General features: G+C 40.5%; 1 protein-coding gene across 3 annotated transcripts in view; it reads left to right on the top strand.

Moving 5' to 3' along the window:
• The window catches only part of FANCD2 (FA complementation group D2), a 55,639-nt gene that overhangs the window by 9,297 nt on the left and 26,068 nt on the right, over window positions 1–20,274 (top strand). For all 3 annotated transcript variants that reach the window (XM_085316402.1, XM_085316403.1, XM_085316406.1), the window contains 17 exons: window positions 47–125; window positions 696–820; window positions 2,201–2,288; window positions 3,461–3,565; window positions 4,726–4,826; window positions 5,313–5,421; window positions 6,186–6,221; window positions 6,612–6,755; window positions 7,814–7,948; window positions 9,353–9,484; window positions 11,491–11,598; window positions 13,985–14,094; window positions 15,528–15,585; window positions 16,271–16,396; window positions 17,670–17,743; window positions 17,847–17,987; window positions 19,898–19,998. In XM_085316402.1, coding sequence (XP_085172528.1) covers window positions 47–125; window positions 696–820; window positions 2,201–2,288; window positions 3,461–3,565; window positions 4,726–4,826; window positions 5,313–5,421; window positions 6,186–6,221; window positions 6,612–6,755; window positions 7,814–7,948; window positions 9,353–9,484; window positions 11,491–11,598; window positions 13,985–14,094; window positions 15,528–15,585; window positions 16,271–16,396; window positions 17,670–17,743; window positions 17,847–17,987; window positions 19,898–19,998 — 1,772 coding nt within the window. The remainder of the gene's footprint in view (window positions 1–46; window positions 126–695; window positions 821–2,200; window positions 2,289–3,460; window positions 3,566–4,725; window positions 4,827–5,312; window positions 5,422–6,185; window positions 6,222–6,611; window positions 6,756–7,813; window positions 7,949–9,352; window positions 9,485–11,490; window positions 11,599–13,984; window positions 14,095–15,527; window positions 15,586–16,270; window positions 16,397–17,669; window positions 17,744–17,846; window positions 17,988–19,897; window positions 19,999–20,274) is intronic.

Genomic DNA, 20,274 nt, shown 5'->3' on the forward strand with positions numbered 1-20,274 from the left:
TGTGTAAATYTGACTAACTCATGTTTCTCTTTTTCTGGAATTTCAGTGTGGGCACCTTTGGAACAAATTTTCCTCGGCTCATTATCAATCAGTTTAAATGGCTTGACAGGCTTATTGACAGCCAGGTGGGTACACACACCTGTATGTTTTTCCACTTAACTCCCGGAGCACCTCTCAGGTGGGATGTGATCAGTGTTGATGCTAATGATATCTGATGATTCTAAAGCAGTTTGCTCGCAGGAAGTTACAATCTTATCATTTAATTTTAACAAGAGAKAGCAGATATTTACAGACATCAAGGGGTTAATTGTCTGTTCCTGCTTTGGTTGTTTTTTCTTGTTTCTTCCCAAGTCAGTCAGTCTCTGTGGATTACTCTGTACTAGATGGCTGTTCTAAAGATAGTCTTAGAATGAACTAAATTAAAAAGCCACACTAAACATTGGAAAGCTTATTGCTGGATTTTCCATTTCCTGTGCTTAGCAAGATGGTTATATCTTACCTGTAAAATAGTGTTGTTCCATGAGTTGATGTATGATTCACTGCTTCAACAGGACAATGAGTTAAGGGACAGCTGGTGTAAATCTAGGCAAATGACTTTCTGAAGGACCTTGTGTGTATGATATTGTTGCATTGCTACTGAAATACTTGCTGACAGTGAGATCCTTGTGTTTTATAAGTATTTCTCTTGTATGCAGGATCTTGTTAAGAAGTTAATGCAGATGGTTAGCATCTCTCCTGTACCAATTCAGCATGACATTATCACCAGTTTACCTGAGATCCTAGAAGATTCCCAGCAAACAGAGATTGCCAGAGAGCTCAGGTACCGCAGAGTCTCTCTTTATTTTATTTTTTGTCAGTGTTAATTATCTTTTCACACTGGTGGACCACACTGGTGGTTACTATTTCAGCCTATATCTACAGATGGTGCATCCTATTACTTGTACCCTCTCAAAACTAATTGTAGCTTTGTGTTCCCATCATCAGTCTCACCTCCTAGAAAAAAAATCCATACACAATTCAATTTTTTTTTGCTAAACAAACTCCTCAGACATCTGTTTTCTCTACTTATATCCTTGTAAAGCTGAGAATCTAAATAGTGAAAGTAAAGCATATTTRTTTGCACATTCTTGATGGCCTCTGCCTACCTCTGACATGGAAAAGCTGGGAACAGAATCAAAATCTTTCTTTGTTTAACAAAATGAGGTGTAAYAGGATCCAGATAAAGCCCTAGGTTCTTTCAACTGAGTGCCTGGGAGCAGAGCTATGCAAAGCAGGATCCCCTGCTGACTCCTGTTGTAGTATAGCTTTGGAGTGAAAACTGCAGAGGAACTAGCCAGAGACTGACCCAAGAGCTRCTGCATGGATAGCTAAATGGCCCTTTTGAAGAGACTTTTAGAGCTCTCACAGAAGTCTGTTTTAGGTTGTTTGTTGAAGTGACTTTCTCCCATTGCTCACTTTTTCCTCTCCTGACCCAGCAGAGGTTTGATTCTATTCCCAGCTTTTCCAAAATGGCCCTCTGAAACTTTTGTTATTCCCATCTCCATCACGCCCTACCTGCTTTCTACAACRTGGGGCTTGGAGCCCAACAGTAGCTTGTAAAGGTTAGAGTCATTAATGTGAAGGTAATAGAAGGCATTTCCTAACTCATCACATTCTCMCTTTGGTCTAAGAAGCTACTGCAGTACTTATTTCTGGGGTATAACCAGGTATCTCCTGGAGAAGATCAGCTGCATCCTGAAGGATGTTTGTTCCAGCCTTGTGTACTTTTCTGTATCCAGAAACTTTAGGASTATTGATAGCAAAATTGGCTAGAAAGCATCAAAGTGGTGTGTATGGTTAAATTGTATACCAGCAATCTCTARTTTTTCTATTTGCAGTGAACCCAGAACTTTCCAAATTTCAAATTTTTGCTTGAGGCTTGTACCAGGTTGTTGTCTCTGCTTGCTGTTATTACTAAAATAATATTGGAAATGGGCAGAGTCTTCATATCTGCTTCAGCARCAACAATCACAATTCAGCGTATTCAGAGAGAAGTGATAATTTATAGAACAAGTTTTCCACAATACTAGTGGCAACCATGCTGTCTGTTGTGGAGATTTTTTGCAATAGGCACAAAAACTACTGAAATACTACAATTTAGTAAAGACTCGTGCATGGCTTTATTAAGAAGATCATTTGTTTTCTTTTCTTCRTGTATCAGCTACTTACTAAAACAGGGCAGACGGCTAACAGTTCCAATCCTGGATGCGCTTTCTCGTTTGGATCTTGATGCAGGACTTCTGGCTGAGGTAAGAGTTTTTATTGTGTGGCTGAGCAGAACACGGCCCTGCCTCAGGAACATGAGAGCCAGAGCTGTTCTAGTCATTCAAAGTATTTTTGCTAAATCTGATTTCTTTAGGCTTGCAGATCATAGAACTATAGAATCATAGAATTGGTAAGGTTGGAAGGGACCTCTGGAGATCATCTAGTCCAACCCTCAAGCGAGTGGCCCATATGGGGATTAAGCCCGTGACCTTGGCATTATTAGCAGCACCAATTATTAGCACCAACTGAGCTAAACTTAACCYCAGATGTCCTGAGCTAGGTGAAACTGGAAAACAATGAGAGAAGCAATGTTCAGAAGCATGCATGAGGGGCTCATTGAGGAGCAGAGAGAAGTTTTGGGGGCTCTTACAGTATGCATTCAGAAGTTTCAAACATAATGCTCTCAGCAAACATTATGCTCTCAGCAAATGCAAAAGCACYTTTTTTTCTGCTGGAATGAATGTCTAATACCAACTTAAACCCACTTACTGTCACTCTTTTATTTTCTTTTTTGTTTTTTTTTGAGGTACAGTGAGCAGATTAGACTACTATATTCTTAAGTAAATGCAGGCTGTTTACCACATTGCATAATCTATAGCTTTTCTCTGCAAAATGAAGATAAAGTAGAAGAGCTCTTGTGCCTTAGATATTCTGGACATGCTAGATTGTTGCACTTGCATTTGGCCTTCTTAGGAGTAGAATAAAATTAGTTCGTTTGAGTGTATTAAATACTGTTTTACATACCTCCCCAAAACTAGTGCTGTATAGCATGTTACACCACTTCCATGTCTTTCCCTTCTGAAAGACAGTTAAAAGATGATGGAGCTGAGCAATTCTTGGCAGTGCTAGGTGATATAATAAGGTGCAGTGGTCACAAATTCTAGCCTAGGAGGTTCAGGCTGGATATTAGAAAAATAATTTTCATCAGGAAGATCTGCAAGACTGATGCACCTACCAGAGAGCTGGCAGATCTCCATCCCTGAAGATCTTTGAGAGTCAGCTAGGCAAAGCCAAGGCTGGTCTGATCTAGTATTGGCAATATTCCTATTCTGGAAAGGAGGCTGGGCTAGAGACCTCCAAAGATCTCTTCCCACAACATATCTATGTTTCTGTGAACCATAATCTTACAGCTAACCCAGTATTACTCTCTCCTCAGGTGCGTCAGTCTGCCATGACCATTGTGCCATCTGTAAAACTGGAAGATTTACCTGTAGTAGTCAAATTCATCCTCCATAAYGTCAAGGCTGCAGATGCTGCAGAGGTACAGTATTCAGTTGGTACTAAAAAACAATAAGTGACCTAATCCAATGTATGTTTTGACAGAAGCCATTTGCTCCAGGCACAGGGTTATATGCTTTAGTATTTCTAAGTAAAATTTTTAGTATTGCCAAACATAGTAGAAACTAGGTCTGTCTTTTGACATGGATTCTGTTGTGTCTTCAGACATGAATTGTAACATCCTACTTTCTGCTGACTTACAGACTTAAAGAAAAAAATTCTTAGAATTTTTATTTATTTTTTCAGTGTTGGCATCTTAACTGAAAGTAGTCAAATTGTACYGAGTTAAGTTCTTAGACTAAAAAACTGTGGTTAGGTGGCAACTTTAAACATTTGAATTTTGTCAAAAAAAATTAAATCCTACAACCCTTTTAAGAAGTTTAAATTCTGGAAGTGTTGAAAAGACCTAAGATTGCAATTTGGTAATTCTTTTTTTGTTTTCTCCATTGAAATCTGTTCTAAATCATGTTTTGAAAACATTYCCACAAGGGTGGTTCAGCTTTTGGAGGATTCTTCAGGTCCAGATTTAAACTTGCTCTGTTTTTGGAGTTGCTTTAGATAAATAAAACATATTCAGAATATTTTTAAAATGAGCCATATGCAATTTGGAATCCAGCCTTGCTGAACTATTGAAGGTGCTTTTTTTTTTCCACACTCTAAAGAAACCTGAACTTAAGCCTGATGTGGGATGTGATCTGGCCATATCTTTCAGGGAGACCACTATGAAAACATCATGTTTAGAACATGCAACACAATCTGTACTGATCCACTAGTACCTGACAGAATTTAAAKTGGTAAACTTGCATGCTGCAGGAGTGTTGTGGCTGCCGTATCTCTTACTTTGCTGCTAAACAGGATAAAAGTAGCTCACAGCAGCATTCAGTGGATATAAGTGGGAATTTCGTGGAATAACTCTCAAGAAATCCTTTTCATGACATGATGGTCCTGAACAAAGTGCTTGCTAATTCACTTTTAAAATAAAAATGTTGAGCACAGTTAAATGCTTACGAGTCTTTACAAATACATTAGTTCCTGATCTGTAGCTCTAGTGTTATTTTATTAGGTTGTATTTTCTTTTCTTAGCCTATTTTTCCTCCTTCTTCATAAGTCATAGTGATTTGTACAGGGATTTCTACTCTGCAGGTGATTTCCGATCTTCGTAAGAACTTGGATCTGTTGTCATGCGTTCTGCCCCTGCACACCCTTGGTTCCCAGAAGAAGCTTAAAAGCCAAGTCCAGGCCAGGTACTCAAGCATACTTACATGAACCTTCAAGGGTACAAGAGGGCTCCAGCTTTTCTCTGATCCATCTCTTAAGAACACCTAGTTACATGCTTAAACCTAATCTATCCCCATTCACCACTGGTTCTGACACCATTTCCTTCCTGCGTGGTGGTAATACAACACATTTGTCAATTCTTGTCCAGCTAATTTCCCCATTCATGTGGTTCCTTTTGAGCAGCTGCATTGCATTTGCATACGGTTATACAAGTCCATTTGCAGTAATTTTGCTGGTGGCTCATCTCTTTACGTTCCCTTCAGTACATTGTTAGCTGGTGCTGCTACCTCTGCTCCTAGGTTCTTCTGAAACTCTCTTCTGAAACTCCCTGTCCTTGCCAAAGTGTTCCTTCTAGAGAAGTATTGCTTTAAGTAGCTGCTGTGATGTTAGGGTGACTTGTTCCTTTTACTGCGGTAGTCACAATAACAGTCTCTTTTTTTGATTGTTTGCAGTTCTTCCATGAGCCAAGTAACCACCACCCAGAATTGTGTGAAGCTCCTTTTTGATGTAATCAAATTAGCTGTGAGATTTCAGAAAGATGTCTCTGAAGCTTGGGTCAAGGTCAGATGCACTCTTAGTCTTTTTTTTTGCCTTATGTAGTTGGATCCCTGGAAGCCTGAGCCTTTCCTTTAATCAAATATGATATCAAAAGACAAGTGTTAACCTGTTTTTTTCACTGCTACAGATTTCATTCTGTGTTCCAAATTAGCTATGCTTTTTTGGGAGTCTGCTTTCTTCCCCAGTTACTTCAAAGTGCTTTCAAGGCAGCTACTGGGCAGTATTAGCTTTACCCTACAGACCCCAAAACTTTAGGTGCAGGGTAAACCTGAGTTTACAGGTTTAGGGGAGAGTTTTTCTGAAAAAAAAAAATCTCATTTTTTCTACCTGCAAGACAGCAAAAATGTTGAGACTAAACTTGTGAAGTTTTTAAGACCCTTGAAAATGAATGTTGGCTGGCATTGTGCTAAATTTCAATTTTAAATGGCATTTCAATGTAAATCAGAAGACATCATGTCCTCAGGCTTTTATTACTCAGTGCCTTAGGTCCATTTTTCAAGCCTGATATTATTTGAGAATGTCCTCATTCAAGCTGAATGTTCATGCTCTTTCTTTGGGTGCTGGATTCTTTACTATTGGGCAAGACTTGGTTTTCTGTTTTGGATAGATGTTCTGTTGTACAGGAGAGAAGTATGTGAACAATATTTTTCTTGGTCTGCCTTTTCTGATTGGTCTTCAATGCCTCATTTTTGCTGTTTAACACTCATGGTTTGAAATGTAGCATTGTACACTAGTGTTAACAGTTTTCATGCTTTTTTTGCTCTTAGGCTATTGAGAACAACATGTCTGCGTCTGACCATAAGGTAATACTTCTGACTATGTACTTGTCTCTGGGAGTGTCCCCTTCTAATGGTGTTTGCGAAGGCTTTTTCCATGGTCACAGAGAGAATTTTATAGTTGGAGCAGAAACTGCCAGTGATGTTGCAAGGGTGGTTCTATGGCTATTAGGGTTATTTCTAGTGCAACAKCCATCTTTGGTAACTCTGAATTCATCCCTTCTAAAGCCCAAGGGACAGAATTATYCTACTTTGATTCTACCTTGTTTACTACTGATGTTTTCTACAGTTGTGACTATCAGAGGTGGCTTTTTGAGCTCTTGATTTTCTTCTTAGTTTTAATTTCAAAGTGTGTAGTTGTCTAGTGTGTTTAATGTCATTTCAGCATAATGATTGGTGATTATTTCCTCTGGAAAGGTTCTGGATCTGATAATTTTGCTCCTAATCCATTCTACAAACACCAAGAACAGGAAGCAAACAGAGAAAGTATTGAGGAACAAAATTCGACTTGGCTGTGTGCCAGAACAGCTGATGCAGAGTGCCTTCCAAAATCATTCCCTGGTCAGTGCTGAGATTCTACTTTGGGACTCTTTCTCAAAGATTTTGTCAGATGATCATTTAGCCCTGTACTGCGTTATATACACCTACTGCTGTAGTTACTCTTTTTGGTAACTGATAAATCTTCAAAAAGGCATGTCCTCTRTTGTAAGTGTGCTGTGGTTTTCTAGAGATGATCTTAGAACTGGACGGGCTTATTATTTTGATGCAAAAACTCTTGACCTTGATGTACTCCAGCTCAGGATCCTTACTTTGTGTTCCTCACATGATGCTCTGTCCCACAGTATTTTTAGAAGTTCATATGTTTGTTTACAATTTTTCAATACAATGTTTTCTAGGTCTAGATGTGTATGTGTATGGTATATTTTTGGGTAGTACTATGAGAAAACTGAAAGGCTCAATGAAGAAGGACAGACAGTGCTGTTTGTCAGGAGGTGGGTGGCAGATGAGAAACACTGAGTTATGGATTTAAAGTGAAATAATTAAACTACATTAATGCTTTAATTAAGCACTCTTATTCTGAATAAAAGTGGCTGTAATTCAGTTTTGGTTTAATTCTCCTCTAGAATAAGTTAAGATGAAGTAGATTAGGTCACTTTATATCTGAATAAGAGCTTACTCAAAGGAGCTCTGCGTGACAAAGCTCACTTGAAAAATTAACTTAGATTTTTCCTTAATATTTTGATATAATGGAACCCTCGTATTAAAATAAGGCCAAGAGACCGTCTGCCCCGAGGCTTTTATTTAGTGATGTGTTGTTGTAAAGCGACTTCCCTGGTGTCACCATAAGTGATACGCTATTGTGAGCTCTGCAGCATTGCAGATTGGGTTCTTAATCTGTAAATTCTTTCTGTGGACAAAGTTAGAGAAACTCATTCTAGTGTGCCCTATCAGCTCTTGTTGATCATTTCTGCTAGAGAGGACAGTCAGAAAATTCAGGAAAACACCTACTAAACTGGAGAAACACTTTCAGGATGAGATGTAGCACACTCTTTCTCTCAGAGCTAAGAGTGTTGAAAACAAGCAGCAATAATCCTTCATCTTTCATGTCTGTATTTCAGGTCATCAAAGATTTCTTTCCTTCAATTCTCACACTTGCTCAGATGTTCCTGCACTCTGCACACCCAGCCATGGTTTCCTTTGGCAGCTGCATGTATAAACAAGCATTTGCAGCCTTTGACTCTTACTGTCAGCAGGTATGGTGGGATGGATAGCATCTGTTTTATCTGTGTTTGTTTGCAGTTTATCCTAGAACATATGACACGGTCCTTTGGGCGGAGAGGACTTGAGGCAGGAGGGAGGTTTTGCAGAGCTGTGGAAAAGTCCAAACAAGTTGAGGAAGAATCACAGCAAGGCTCTGGTAGCTAACAACTCAAGCACAGAGACTGCTGAGAGAAGCAGGGAGCAAACAGACTGGCCTCAGAGATGGGGGAAAGAAAAGTACTTAAGGTGCAGTGGGGACCGTGCTGGCTTTGTTGTAATTCAGAAAGCAATCAAGATGTCTGAGATGTAGCTTGGAAGCCTGGACTTGCCCACAGGGGTCGCAGTGAGCAGAGATGTGTTCTTGAGTTCTTATTTTTGTTGTATTACCTAGTTACTTTGAGGCTCTCCTATTTAAAAAAGCCATTATTGTAGTTCATATTGAAACTTTTTATCATTTTCCATGGAGAAGTTACTGTAATGAAAACATTGAGACAGATTCCTCTTAGAACTCTGACCAACTTGCAGTCCTTTCACATACTCTTCAAAATAATCACAGACTTAACTCTTGGAGTTCCCAATGACAGACTGATATTAGAAAACTTGAGGACTGAAGACACTGTACAGAGGCTTCAAAAAAAAATTTTGCATAGTATGATTACAATCAAGACTTTTTCCAACATGGCATCTGTACTAGTTGCTATAGCAAACTTAAACAAAAACCGATTGAGAAAAACCTGAGACACGAAAGAACGCTGTCATCAGTACATCTGCAGCAAGCTAGTGAGTCTAGTAATAACACTGTATTGGGACCTACAAAAGAGAATGGCTGTATTAGCAATACTGACAGTCTTTAATGAGTGACATATAAAGACTCAATACCACAGAGAATAGATGGGAGAGGATAGCGATCCCTGTCCAGAAGTTAGCTGAAGTGAGACCATAAAAGATTTATGAAACAAAAATGTCAGTTTTGAACTGCTGTTGGTAAAGAGAGTTGAGACATTTGAAGCTGCTGTAGTTAGAGCAGTGATCCTTGGTAAGGTGCAACATTCTACATGCCTAAGAAAGCTAGATGGATTTTTATCATCTTATGTGATGGTCACAGTAATGGTAGCAAAGAGCTACCATTTGCAGGAACATCAGCAAGTAGGCAGGAAAAAACTGATGAAGAGAAGCTTCATGGAAGTGGCCAGTTTTGGAAAGGGAATGAAATAGAGACTCGAGAGGAAAGCCAGTATTGTGGATATTAGGACTTACTGTGCTGTGAACTGAGAAGGGAGTTAGAATAACATGGTTCAGTTTTGATATGATTATCTGTACCCGATCTATTTATTTTATATAAGCAAAACAGACACCTTTTCTTGATGTTTCACTATGTTGTTTTTTTTTTCCCTCAGGAAGTTGTGAGTGCTTTGGTGACTCATGTGTGCAGTGGAAATGAGGCAGAAGTGGATATTTCTCTGGATGTGCTCACTGATCTGGTGATTCTACATCCATCCCTGCTGATGCGGTATGCCACCTTCGTGAAGGTAATGTATCTTTTCTGGGGGCAGACAGCATTTCAGGACCCTTGTACTACTCTGTGCCAGATCTAGAACAGATCTGACAGATCTGCACTTCCTAGAAACAGAGCGAATGGAACAATCATTATAAAGCTAACTGTTCTGAAAAATGAAGTGATCAAAAGGAGAAAGTGTCTGCTATGAATGGGTGTGCTGTTAGATAGATCTGTGTGATTTTTTTTTGAGAGGAAGAAATGAAATAGAAGAAGAGAAAAGATTGGAAAATACCTAAAATCATAGATATGTAGTGAAACCTATGATAGAAGGAAAATGATTTTTAGGTTTGTCTTTATTAAGACAGCTATGTAATCAGGTATTTCAAATACCTGACAAAAACCCATCTTCCCTTGTCTTCCCTGCTGCCTCCTCTGCTATGTTGAAAGATTGACAATACTTTTGAATTGTAAAACAAAGCTTATGGTGGGGACAGGAAAGGACTCATGCCCTRAAACTGAAATGGGGAGAAAAATTTGGGTTTTTGACTCGTAAGAATAGCCAAGTAGAGTCAGGCCTGCCAAACAGTTCGTTTCCAAAAATAGTAAAAAGTGAGGGGAGAGCAAAACAGCAGTGCAAGGACATAGTGATACTTTCCTTGAACGCTCTCCCATCTGTGATGATTTGTAGTTTAAGGATATCCTGTATTTAAGAGCCCTTGATGGATATGAGTACGTGTATTCCCTGCTACCTCCTTGACTTTGGGCTTTTTTTGAGCCCATACRGTGGCAGGGGATTATGCAGTTAAAGTATACACTGTGTGAAAGCTACATGCTTTTTGCATGTTTAGATGGTTGATTTTTAAATGTAAATTGCTTGGTTCAACACATGTTAAAAGACGTTCAAGTCTGCCATAAGAAATTACATGCAATCTGTTGCATTTTCGATCTGTAAAGTAAGGGAGAAATAGGACTCTAGGCAGAGGGAGGATGAGGTAAGGACTGAGATTTGAAAGTAGTTCTTGAAAGAAGCAGCCCTCAAACTCCTCTTAGTTGAATGCATTGTGRAAAATGTGAACAGGGGAGCACCTGCTCACAGCAGTCCACTGAGATCATCCGATCTTCCTCCTRACCTTGTTTGCACATTCTTGTGCTGGTAGATCTTCTATGGTCACAGTTTCTAGGGGCCAAATGTTGATGCACTAGCAAAGCTTTTATGTGAAACATATTAATCGATGCTTTGGCAAGACCTTAAGGTCAAGCTACGTATCATGTTTGACATGCATATTGGAGGTGGTTGAGACACTTGAGCCAGTTACCTGCAAAAAGATCTGTAGAGCTGCAGATACCTGGCTTACACAGGGCTGGAGTGTCTTCAACAGAGAGTGAATATGCAGATTTTAGCAGGAATCATCTTCCCACGCTACTGTTTTTCGATCTTAAAGCTGGATGAWTTTTCTTGAGGGTAGCAAAGAGAGTTATCTAATCCTGCTGTCATCCTTGTCAAACTCAATGCCTCATTCTGAACTGTTCTTAAGGATTGGCAAGTAGGAGGAGAAAAATAATTAATGTTAGCAAAATACCAGGCTGGTGGCAGAAAAGCTAGCATTGTTCTGGGAAACAATGGAATTATTTTCTCTGAAACACTGCACAAATGGTTAGAGGCTTGGCCATTACAGGGCTTGTCATGGAAGTATTAGCAAAATAAGTCATGTTCGTTTTGTCAAATACTTTGAACTCTGGGACCAAACCTGTAATAGAAGCTAAATAGATGTCAGTAGATGGATTGGAGCACTCTCAAAATGCTTGTGGTAGCCTGTATATTCTTCTCATTCAGCCTCTGAAACAATAAGCTGCTGTAATTGAGGCCAGAGCAATAGTTTTGCATGTATGTTTGTTTAACTTTACCTTTTTTGTACGTGCAAGAAAAAGCTACATTCAGTTAATCAACTTCTCTGTGATTTACAGTAGGTATATTGTTGGGACTCTGGGAATGGCTTCTTGAAGTATTTAAGCTAGTTTGTGGTTTCTCTCTTACAGACCATTTTAGACTCTACACAAAAACTGAATCCATGCCAGATCCGCAAGCTTTTCTACATTCTCAGCATGCTAGCATTCAGCCAGAGACAAGATGGAAGCTATATTCAGGTGAGCAGAGATGTAGGAGGAAGGAGTTTAGACTGTGTGTGATCAGATAAAACTGTTTTGGAGCTCTTTTTTTCTTTTCTTTTTTTTCTTTTTTTCTCCACGGTGAAAATGTCTGGGTTTAAAATCTTCCTACTTGTTGTGGGTATTCTTGTGCACACTTTCTTGAGACCACAAAGGAAAAATTTTCAGTATCTTGGAAAGTGTGCTGTTGTTTCTCCTCTCTTCCTTCCTAATCTGTGGCACATAAAACACAACATGCCTGCAGTGATTTCAGATCTTCTCACTGGAACTCTACTGCCCAGGTTTTTCAGCAGTCTGGTAGGCTTGACTCCTTGTTGAACTCTTCCCTTCTGACTTTGCCCCAAATGTTTCTTTCCTGTATGTGACTTGTAATAATTACCTTGGCAATATGCAAGGCGAAGTGTCCTGCTCATCACTTGCTCGAGTTGTGGAAAGAATGGGCAGGAATGTAAGCTCTAGAGTTTATTCTGTGCTGAGAGTTTGTGATTGTGGATTGTGATTGTGGAGATCCAGAGATGGGCACTTTAACACTGTCCTCAGTGGTACCAAAGACTCCAGGCCTAGGTCTCCAAAAAAAAAAAAAAAAAAATCAGTATCCTGGAAACTGTCTTCCTCTTTGCCTTCTCTTAACTGTGCTTCTAAAGCCAATGCCTTTTGGGTGCCAGAATCACTCCAGGCAGATGAGGCATTTGTCCTAGCGCTGCACATGTCATTCCAGAAGCATCTTGTTTAGCAGACATCAAGAAAAGATGGCATAGCCATCCTTTCCTCTGCTACCAGTTTGATCACCTGTCTTGTTGCCACTGGTTGTGTAACATATCTCCAACATCCATCTCCTCTGCCTCAAGACCACTATCCAATTAGAGCTAATGCTAACTCCTTTTCAGGAATTCTAAAGTATCTGAGTATCTTTTTACAGACCAGTCTCCTCCCTTGCCAGACTGTTTAGGCCATTGTTGGGACTGATGTTCTGGGACTTACTGATAGGGATAGCTAATAAGCATCAATGTAGCCAGGGCAGGTTTGATTCCATGACATTTTTCAAAGGCCTGTGAGATCTTTGCCTCTCCTATGAAGCGGCTTCTGAGTTTACTCACATGCTGTCTTGCAGTTTGAGAATGCTCCTCCTCATGACAGGGTTGCTGAATTGTTCTCCTCTTCAGACTGCTGTTCTTCTTCAGCAGTTGCTGCTTAAGCTAGCCACAGGACTGTAGCTATTTGGCTATATTAAGCAGGTTTTCTGCTCAGTGCATTTCTTGTTCCATCCTTGCTTCTAATACTTTGAAGTATTATGAACATTACATATCTGGAAAATGAGCTCTTTCTTGGCTTYGGTCAGGGCCCACTTGGTAGCCCTCTCCCATTGCTGTCTAGTTTTGCCTTTTTTCACCTCTAATTTGTAAGTTTAAGGGATCAGACAGAACACATCAGAGAGGCTCTTCTGGACCATCTTGGTGGCTGTTCCATGTGAGCCTGTGGTTACCTGTTCTCTCCTCATCTCTCCAAAAAGGGAGCCTTTCTTGATTATCATTCATCTGCTAGCAGTGTGGGTGCACTCTGGATTTCTGAGGCTAATCTGCCACATATTTCTGTGCTTGCCTTTAGTCTTTTCAGAAATATTAGACTTCTCCACATTCAGAAGAGCAGTCTCCCAACTTTCTGGAAGCATCATACTTCTAGGGCCAAGTATTCTTCATGCTATCAGTGTCAGGAGACCTCTTAGTCTATCATTAGTGTTCCGGCTGTTTATGTCTATTTTGGGAAAGTGCAATTGATTAACCACTTTGGCACAACTGTTACTTGTAGAGCATACTGCACTGACACTTGCCATGGCCTTGCAGAGCTGCTTCAGAGAAGCTTTTACAGTCATACAGTTATGTTTACTCACACAAAAGACAAAGGTGGCAGCCATGAGGAGTATCTCAATCCCAGTATCTGGTGTGCTGCTACCTGGGGATATCTTTGGACTGTCACCAAAACCTGCTCCTTCCCTGAGCCTCCTGGAGCTGACACTGTTTTACAGGGCAACTCTGGAGCTGCTCTTGGTGTGTGAAGGGCCTTAAGACCATATACCAATTTTTTTTTGTTCCACATGGATGAAGTCTGAATCAACTACATGCTCTGTGTATTAATTAGGACAAAGTCAAAGCAAGCCATTTTTAATACTGTTTGCAGTCTTATCTAGAGTTGTGAGCAGTATTTTCATGATAAAGGGTGTCACTGCATGTTCTTTCCTTTTATTGGAATTACAGCTTTGTAAACAATCTTGCAACCTTTGGAGAGGACATTAAGTGATGATGCTGATAGCACTGTCACTGATGCACGTAAATGCCTGTGTGATGACTGTTTGTGTCTTTCTCTTTAGGATGACATGCACATGGTGATCAGGAAATGGCTCTCCAGCACTGTCCCTAACCATAAACAAATGGGGATTATTGGTGCTGTTACCATGATAGGCAGTATGGCACTAAAAAGGTGAGAGAGAATGTAGAAAACCTGAATTTAACATGCTTTAAGACCAAGCTTGGTGAGGAGGGACAAAGAGAGTGGGGCATTGCCTTTTAGCGTAGGCAGATCTTGGTCAAATCCAATAATATAAAAGTCTTTTCTGCAAATTGCAATGTTTTGTGCTGCAGCTTTTTTAATACTGCTCTCCTGCTACTAATTTTGAAGGCATTCTGAATTTCTTGTTAATGCTTATTCGTGGATGTCTTGACTGGCACCAGCAATGCCGGTCAGTTCTGTTACAGTTCCAGTAAGTTCTATTACTTAGAAAAAAGTTTGGACACTATGATGCACTGAATGCAAATTAGTTTCTAACACTTAGGCTGTATAGTTTAATGTCCTCCGTATTTGAATATAGGGAAATCTCAAACAGAAGTGAGAAGAAAGATTGTTGCTGCTGTACTGGACATTGGCATGACAATTTCTGAAGTATTCTGTAAATCATTGACAAGTAATATTGATAAACCAGGCAAGCTGTGACAATGATTAAAGCACTTGGAACAGAAAGATTTGACCAGAGTTGGAAAAACTTGCTTAACTTGCTCCTTTTGCACTTCTTTATAAAATGCTTTTACTGTTTATTACATGGAGAGAAAAGCTTATCTTAGCTCCAGCTCCACTCAGTGGACTTCTTGATAACTGCTTCCATAGCAGTGACATCAGATTTGCTAATTCAGAGGCACCAGTTTAAGTCTCAGAGTTCAAGAAGCAATTTAGAAAATCCTAAAATGTAGACTACAGGCAGAAAAAAAAAAGAGTGCCTCAAGGCACCTTCAGTGGCAGGTAATTTGCTGGATAAAATATGCACAGATAATCCCAGCTGGTGGAGTGTGTTCTGTGCTTCAAGAAAAAGGAGAAACTCTATCTGATCTGTGGAGAAATTCCTTCCGAACTCCCCAGTCTGATCCAAGCATGTGGGGAAAATTTGTCTGCTGGCCCTTGAGAAAGATCTTTGCAGCACATTGAATCTGGGTGTACTTTACTCAGCATTCTCTCTGATTTCTTAGAAGCATATTGGAGGAGACAGACTCAAAAGCCAAATTATCAGAGGAAAAACTACCCTTCTGAATCCTGCGAGTAAGCAACAGGAATTTGAGTAGTTGTCCAAATGTACACTTGCAGATATTAGAAACAGACCGATGGTAAGGTGAGGTACTTTGGCCTTTGGAGGAAGTGATGACTAGAGGACTAAGGTTTTCATAGGTTCCAACAGATTGCGAAAATAAACCCACGAATCTTGTCCTGAAAGAGCTAAACAGCAGCAAGTCTTTCCTTAATAATGTTCCAAAGTGCATCTTTTTCATATGTAATTCTTCAATTTCTGGAGAGGGAACCCTGTCTGTATGAGTGCATTTTGCTCTTAGTGTTATAAAGCAAAAAAAAGGATTATTGATTGCTTTCAGAAATGAAGGAGATGGTTCACTGGAGAGATCAGAGCTGAACAATGAGCGTGATGGGCAGGTGAGTGCCAATAACGGGTACATGCTGCAGGCAGTGTGGGAGAAAGGGCAGATACAGAGATTTGACTGGAGGCACAGCCTTGGCAAAGAAATACAGATCTGTTGGGAGTTATATCTAGTAGGCCTAGGATTGTTGCATGTTAMTGCAGAGCCAAGAATCTGTGAAAAATGGCCTTAGAGAAGCAAGGGCTTGTATTTAGATAGGACTCACTGGTCTTGCCAGCCCAGGACAAACAGTACTGCAAACATCTAGTGAAAGTCTCCTGCCCAGACTTCATTTTAAATATAAATGAGAGAAACAGGATAATTTGGCTCGGTAAGTGAAAGACAATTTTTGCCTTTTCCAGAGCTTGGCAGCAGTGCATTTCAGGTCATCCAGAGAAACCGCTTTCATGGTATAGGATTGGCCTAGCCTGCTTTTTCCTTAATTCTGTTAGAACCATCTTCTAAGGCCGGTACCCTATTTAAGGGTGGCTCTGGGTAGACTTCTGTATGTTATTCCATAGTGGAGCATGGCCAGTCCTTAAAAGGCAAATATTACTTGTTAAAACTGAGTCTCTGTAAGACGTGACACCATGGGCTGAAGCTCTCAGACATCCTCAGGATAAAGGGTAGGGAATCAAGGTAAAAGCTTCAGTATATCCAAGTATTGTACTCGTCTGTGTAGGCTGCTCTTTCTCTTTCAGCTTTCCACCTTGTTGGACCTTGTGGGCTTCTGCTGTGAGCAAACACCAGAGGCCTTGGCTTTGTACTATGATGAACTTGCCAACTTGATTGAGAAGCAGAGAGGGAATTTGGACCTGCAGCTCCTGGTATGGTTAGAGTGGTTTGAACCTAATCATTTAAACGAATTCTTCAGAAACATGCAGTTTTTCAAGTGTTACTAGGATGGGGTCAATCTGAGGATTTCACTCCAGTCCGAGAACTTTTTGTTGTAGGAACGTTTGAGAGTCCTGTAAGAGACTGCTTAGATACAAAATCYTCTTTCAACTCTTTTTTGGTTTGTTTGTTTGTGGTTTTTTTGTTGTTTTTTTGTTGCTGTTTTTGTTTTTTGATTCTGGCAGATATGCTCCTTTCCCACTGTGCTTTAATGATTTCATTCATATTCACTTTTACATGATAGCAGGAAGGAGGGAACCTTTTAAAGGAAATTAAATGACATTTTAGAGCATGCAGTTGAGGATCATAGATAAAGGTAAACTTGAAACAACTTTCAGCTTAGTATTGAAATTGGCTTTCTGTCAGACAGTTAAGACTATCTGATGTCTAAGGACTTGGAGGAGCCACGGTGAGGAATTATGGCAATAGGAAGAAATTTGCAGAGGCCACTGGGCATCTCTTCTTCCTAGGAATTCTCTTGCATGTGTGCTGTGCCTACCAGAAAAGTAGAAAGTCATCTTGGGGCTTAGGAGAGCATGGGAATTGTAGAATTGATMTCTCTCTGTGGCATCAGGCTTTGTAGTGGCACAGCGCAGTTTACACTGCTGGTTACAGAGAGCAGGAAGTATATTTTAGTATGAGGGAAGGTGACTAGGGAGTTGAGAAATGCTGACAATCACTCAAAGTAGCTCCACACCTGAGGCTAGAAATGCAAGTCCCCTGAAATGCAACTGGTGCGGAGCAGACCTTTTTTGGTCTCTTCGTAATTTGTTTGTCCAGACTTTGTCACACCCATTAATATATCGTTGCTAACAATGTAAGTGTGTGAAGTACGTGGGACACATGAAACAAAACTTTGCTAATGCTTTATAGTTTTTCACCCTGATGATCAGTTCTTAGGATAGAGAACTTTCCATAGCTGGTTTCTTCTTTCAGCTGGCTCCTCTGCCTCCCTGTTGCATTGGGGAGCTCACAAGCAAGCCCTCCTCTGAAGAGCATGGAAAATATTGGTTGTGCATACTTGATAACGTTTCCTGGTTTTGCTTCTAAAGGGCAGGCCCTGGTTCTCCTTGCAGTTGTGGACTTCACTGCTGTGGTTGTTCCAGGGCACATTTGCTTGGCCTTATCTTCTGCATTTTCCAGCAGTGCTGTTGCAGTTTTCTTCACTGAGCCCCTTTGTTGAGCAGTTTTTTCCTCTCTTAATAGGACCAGTTTGGGAAGAGTTTGGTAGAGGACTTTCCCAGTGACTTTGTGGTGGATCTCAACCCCACAGTGGATGGGTATGCTAAACACAGGCTCAGTATTAGTAATGTTTCTGTTATCAAGAACTGTGTTTGTCAACATGATGATCCCCTCAAATAATTTTGTTTTCTTTCCCTGCAGTATGTTCTTGTTCCCATTGAAGTCTTTGTATAATCTGGATGAAGATGAAAGTCAGGGAGCAATTGCTATTAACCTCTTACCATTGGTGTCACAGAGTGAGCTTGGCAAGGTCAATGATGGAGTGAGTAACCCAAGTAAAAGGTACTTTGACACTTGTACTTTGCAGTTGTTTCATAGTTAAAGAAGTTAGGTTTTCATTTGGTGCAGTGCACTGTGCACAATCCTGCCTGCCAAAATGCCTGATTAGGACCAGGGTGGAGAAGTTGTTTCCTGTGTTCTTGTCCTTTTTCTGTTGTTAGACATGTCCAGGTAGGTCTAGAGGTATAAGCTTGTTATTGAGAACTGACAGACTGTTCTGTCTCAGGCTGTCTAGATGATCTTGAGTAAATAATATTGGGTCTCAGCCTCCTGTTCCATCTGTCAAATATGACAAATATTTCCTATTTGTCAAATAGCTCTTTCTTCTATTGTTAGTGAAATACTGGGGACCATACTCATACCCCATACACTGGGGATAGGCAACTCTGAGCTGGCAAAATTCGTTTTTGACCAATGATTCTCAAGCACAGTCACCAAAGACTTAGCGTGTGTCGGTGGCACATGATTTGGGCAGAGAGGAATCTCATGAGGTTCAACAAGGGCAAGTGCAGGGTCTTGCAGGGTGCACTATGGGCTAGGGGCTGACCTGCTGGAAAGCAGCTCTGCAGTGAAGGACCTGGGAGTTTTGGTGGACAACAAGCTGATCATGAGCCAGCAATATGTTCTCATGGCCAAGAAGGCGAATGGTATCATGGGGTGTATTAGGAAGAGTGTTGTCAGCAGGTCAAGGGAGGTGATCCTTCTATTCTACTCAGCACTGGTGAGGACATATCTGTAGTGCTGTGTCCACTTCTGGGCTCCACAGTACAAGAAAGACGTGAACCTGCTGGAGCGAGTCCAACAAATGCCACAAAGATGATGAAGGACTTGGAGCTTCTGTCTTATGAGGAGAGGGTGAGGGAGCTGGGACAGTTTAGCCTAGAGAAGAGGAGGCTCAGGGGGAATCTTACAAATGTTTATAAATATATGATGGGAGGATGTAAAGAAGATGGAGTCAGATTCTTCTCAGTGGTGCCCAGTGATGGGACAGGAGGCAATGGGTGCAAATTGAAACAGGAAATTCCATCTGAATGTAAGAAAACACTTCTTCGCTGTGAGGATGACTGAACACTGGAACAGATTGCCCAGAGAGGTTGTTGGGTCTCCATCCTTAGAGTTATTCAAAAGCCAACTGGACACAGTCCTAGGCAACCTGCTGTAGGTGACTGAGCAGGAGGGCTGGACCAGATGATCACCAGAGGTCCTTCCAACCCCAACTATTCTGTGACTCGTTCTCACCCTTCAGTTGCACCTGGACTGTACTCCTGATCACAACCACAAACATGTGGCAACAAGTGAAATTTGACTGAGAAACAAAGACTTGGTGGGTGGGAGATAAAGTAAGAGGCATCTAAGAAATAGAAACATCTAATGAAACCATAGGGTATCAAAGTTTAAAAAAAATAGGAGAATTTTTTTAACCGACACTTTAACATCCTGCAGGACTGAGATTTTAGATGTGCTTGAAAAAAAGACATCACTATTTTGTATAAATATCAAGCAAATATAGCCACTTTATTTGCTTCTGTGGAAAAATATTAATTTTCCTCACTCAGAATGTGAGCAGCAGGATGCTGGAAAATGTTAAAGGAAGTTACTGTCTTTTGTGTAATTTTGTATACTTCGATTTCTATGAGAAACAAATCTGACCTCATTTTTGGTTAAGTGTAACACTTTTCCAAGTAATTGATGATCATAAACTTTTTTTTTTTTTCTTTGTCTATTGGGAGCAAAGCCAAGAAAAACAATTCCAGTGTGGTGTATTTCTGCTGTGCAACGCTGAGACTTCTGTAAAACAAAGTAGAAAGCATAGAAAAGGCAGTGTAGAAGGGCAAGGCACACAGGGATAAGTGATGGGTGTCCTGAATATATGTGAAAACATACAACCTGCTCCACTYCTGTTTTTTTTCCAGGGTAATATCGCCAATATGTCTGTCGCCCTCTTTCCGATTGCTGAGACTCTACACTGGAGAGCAAAACAATGGGAGCCTGGAGGAGATTGATGCCTTGTTAGGTATGGAAAATGGACTTTTAGCAAAGCCCATCTGGCTGACTTGTTCTTGTCACAGATCTGCAAAGACTTCCTGCAGTCATGGAAAAAGGTGTTCGATTTGTGAGGGAGGCTTAGGCACTCTGTTGCCTACAAAGCAGAGGGGAGGCAAAGGAGACAACTGCTCTCTCTGGAGATAGTGACTGGGTTTATTCTGAATGATTATTGGCATTGATACAGACACTAAGAAGATGCACTGTCCATACAAAGACCAAAAGATCAGAGTATGGGGAAGCAAAA

The sequence above is a fragment of the Rhea americana genome, unplaced genomic scaffold (assembly GCF_003343005.1).
Source record: "Rhea americana isolate MKP2758 unplaced genomic scaffold, rheAme1 scaffold_469, whole genome shotgun sequence".
NCBI lineage: Eukaryota > Metazoa > Chordata > Aves > Rheiformes > Rheidae > Rhea > Rhea americana.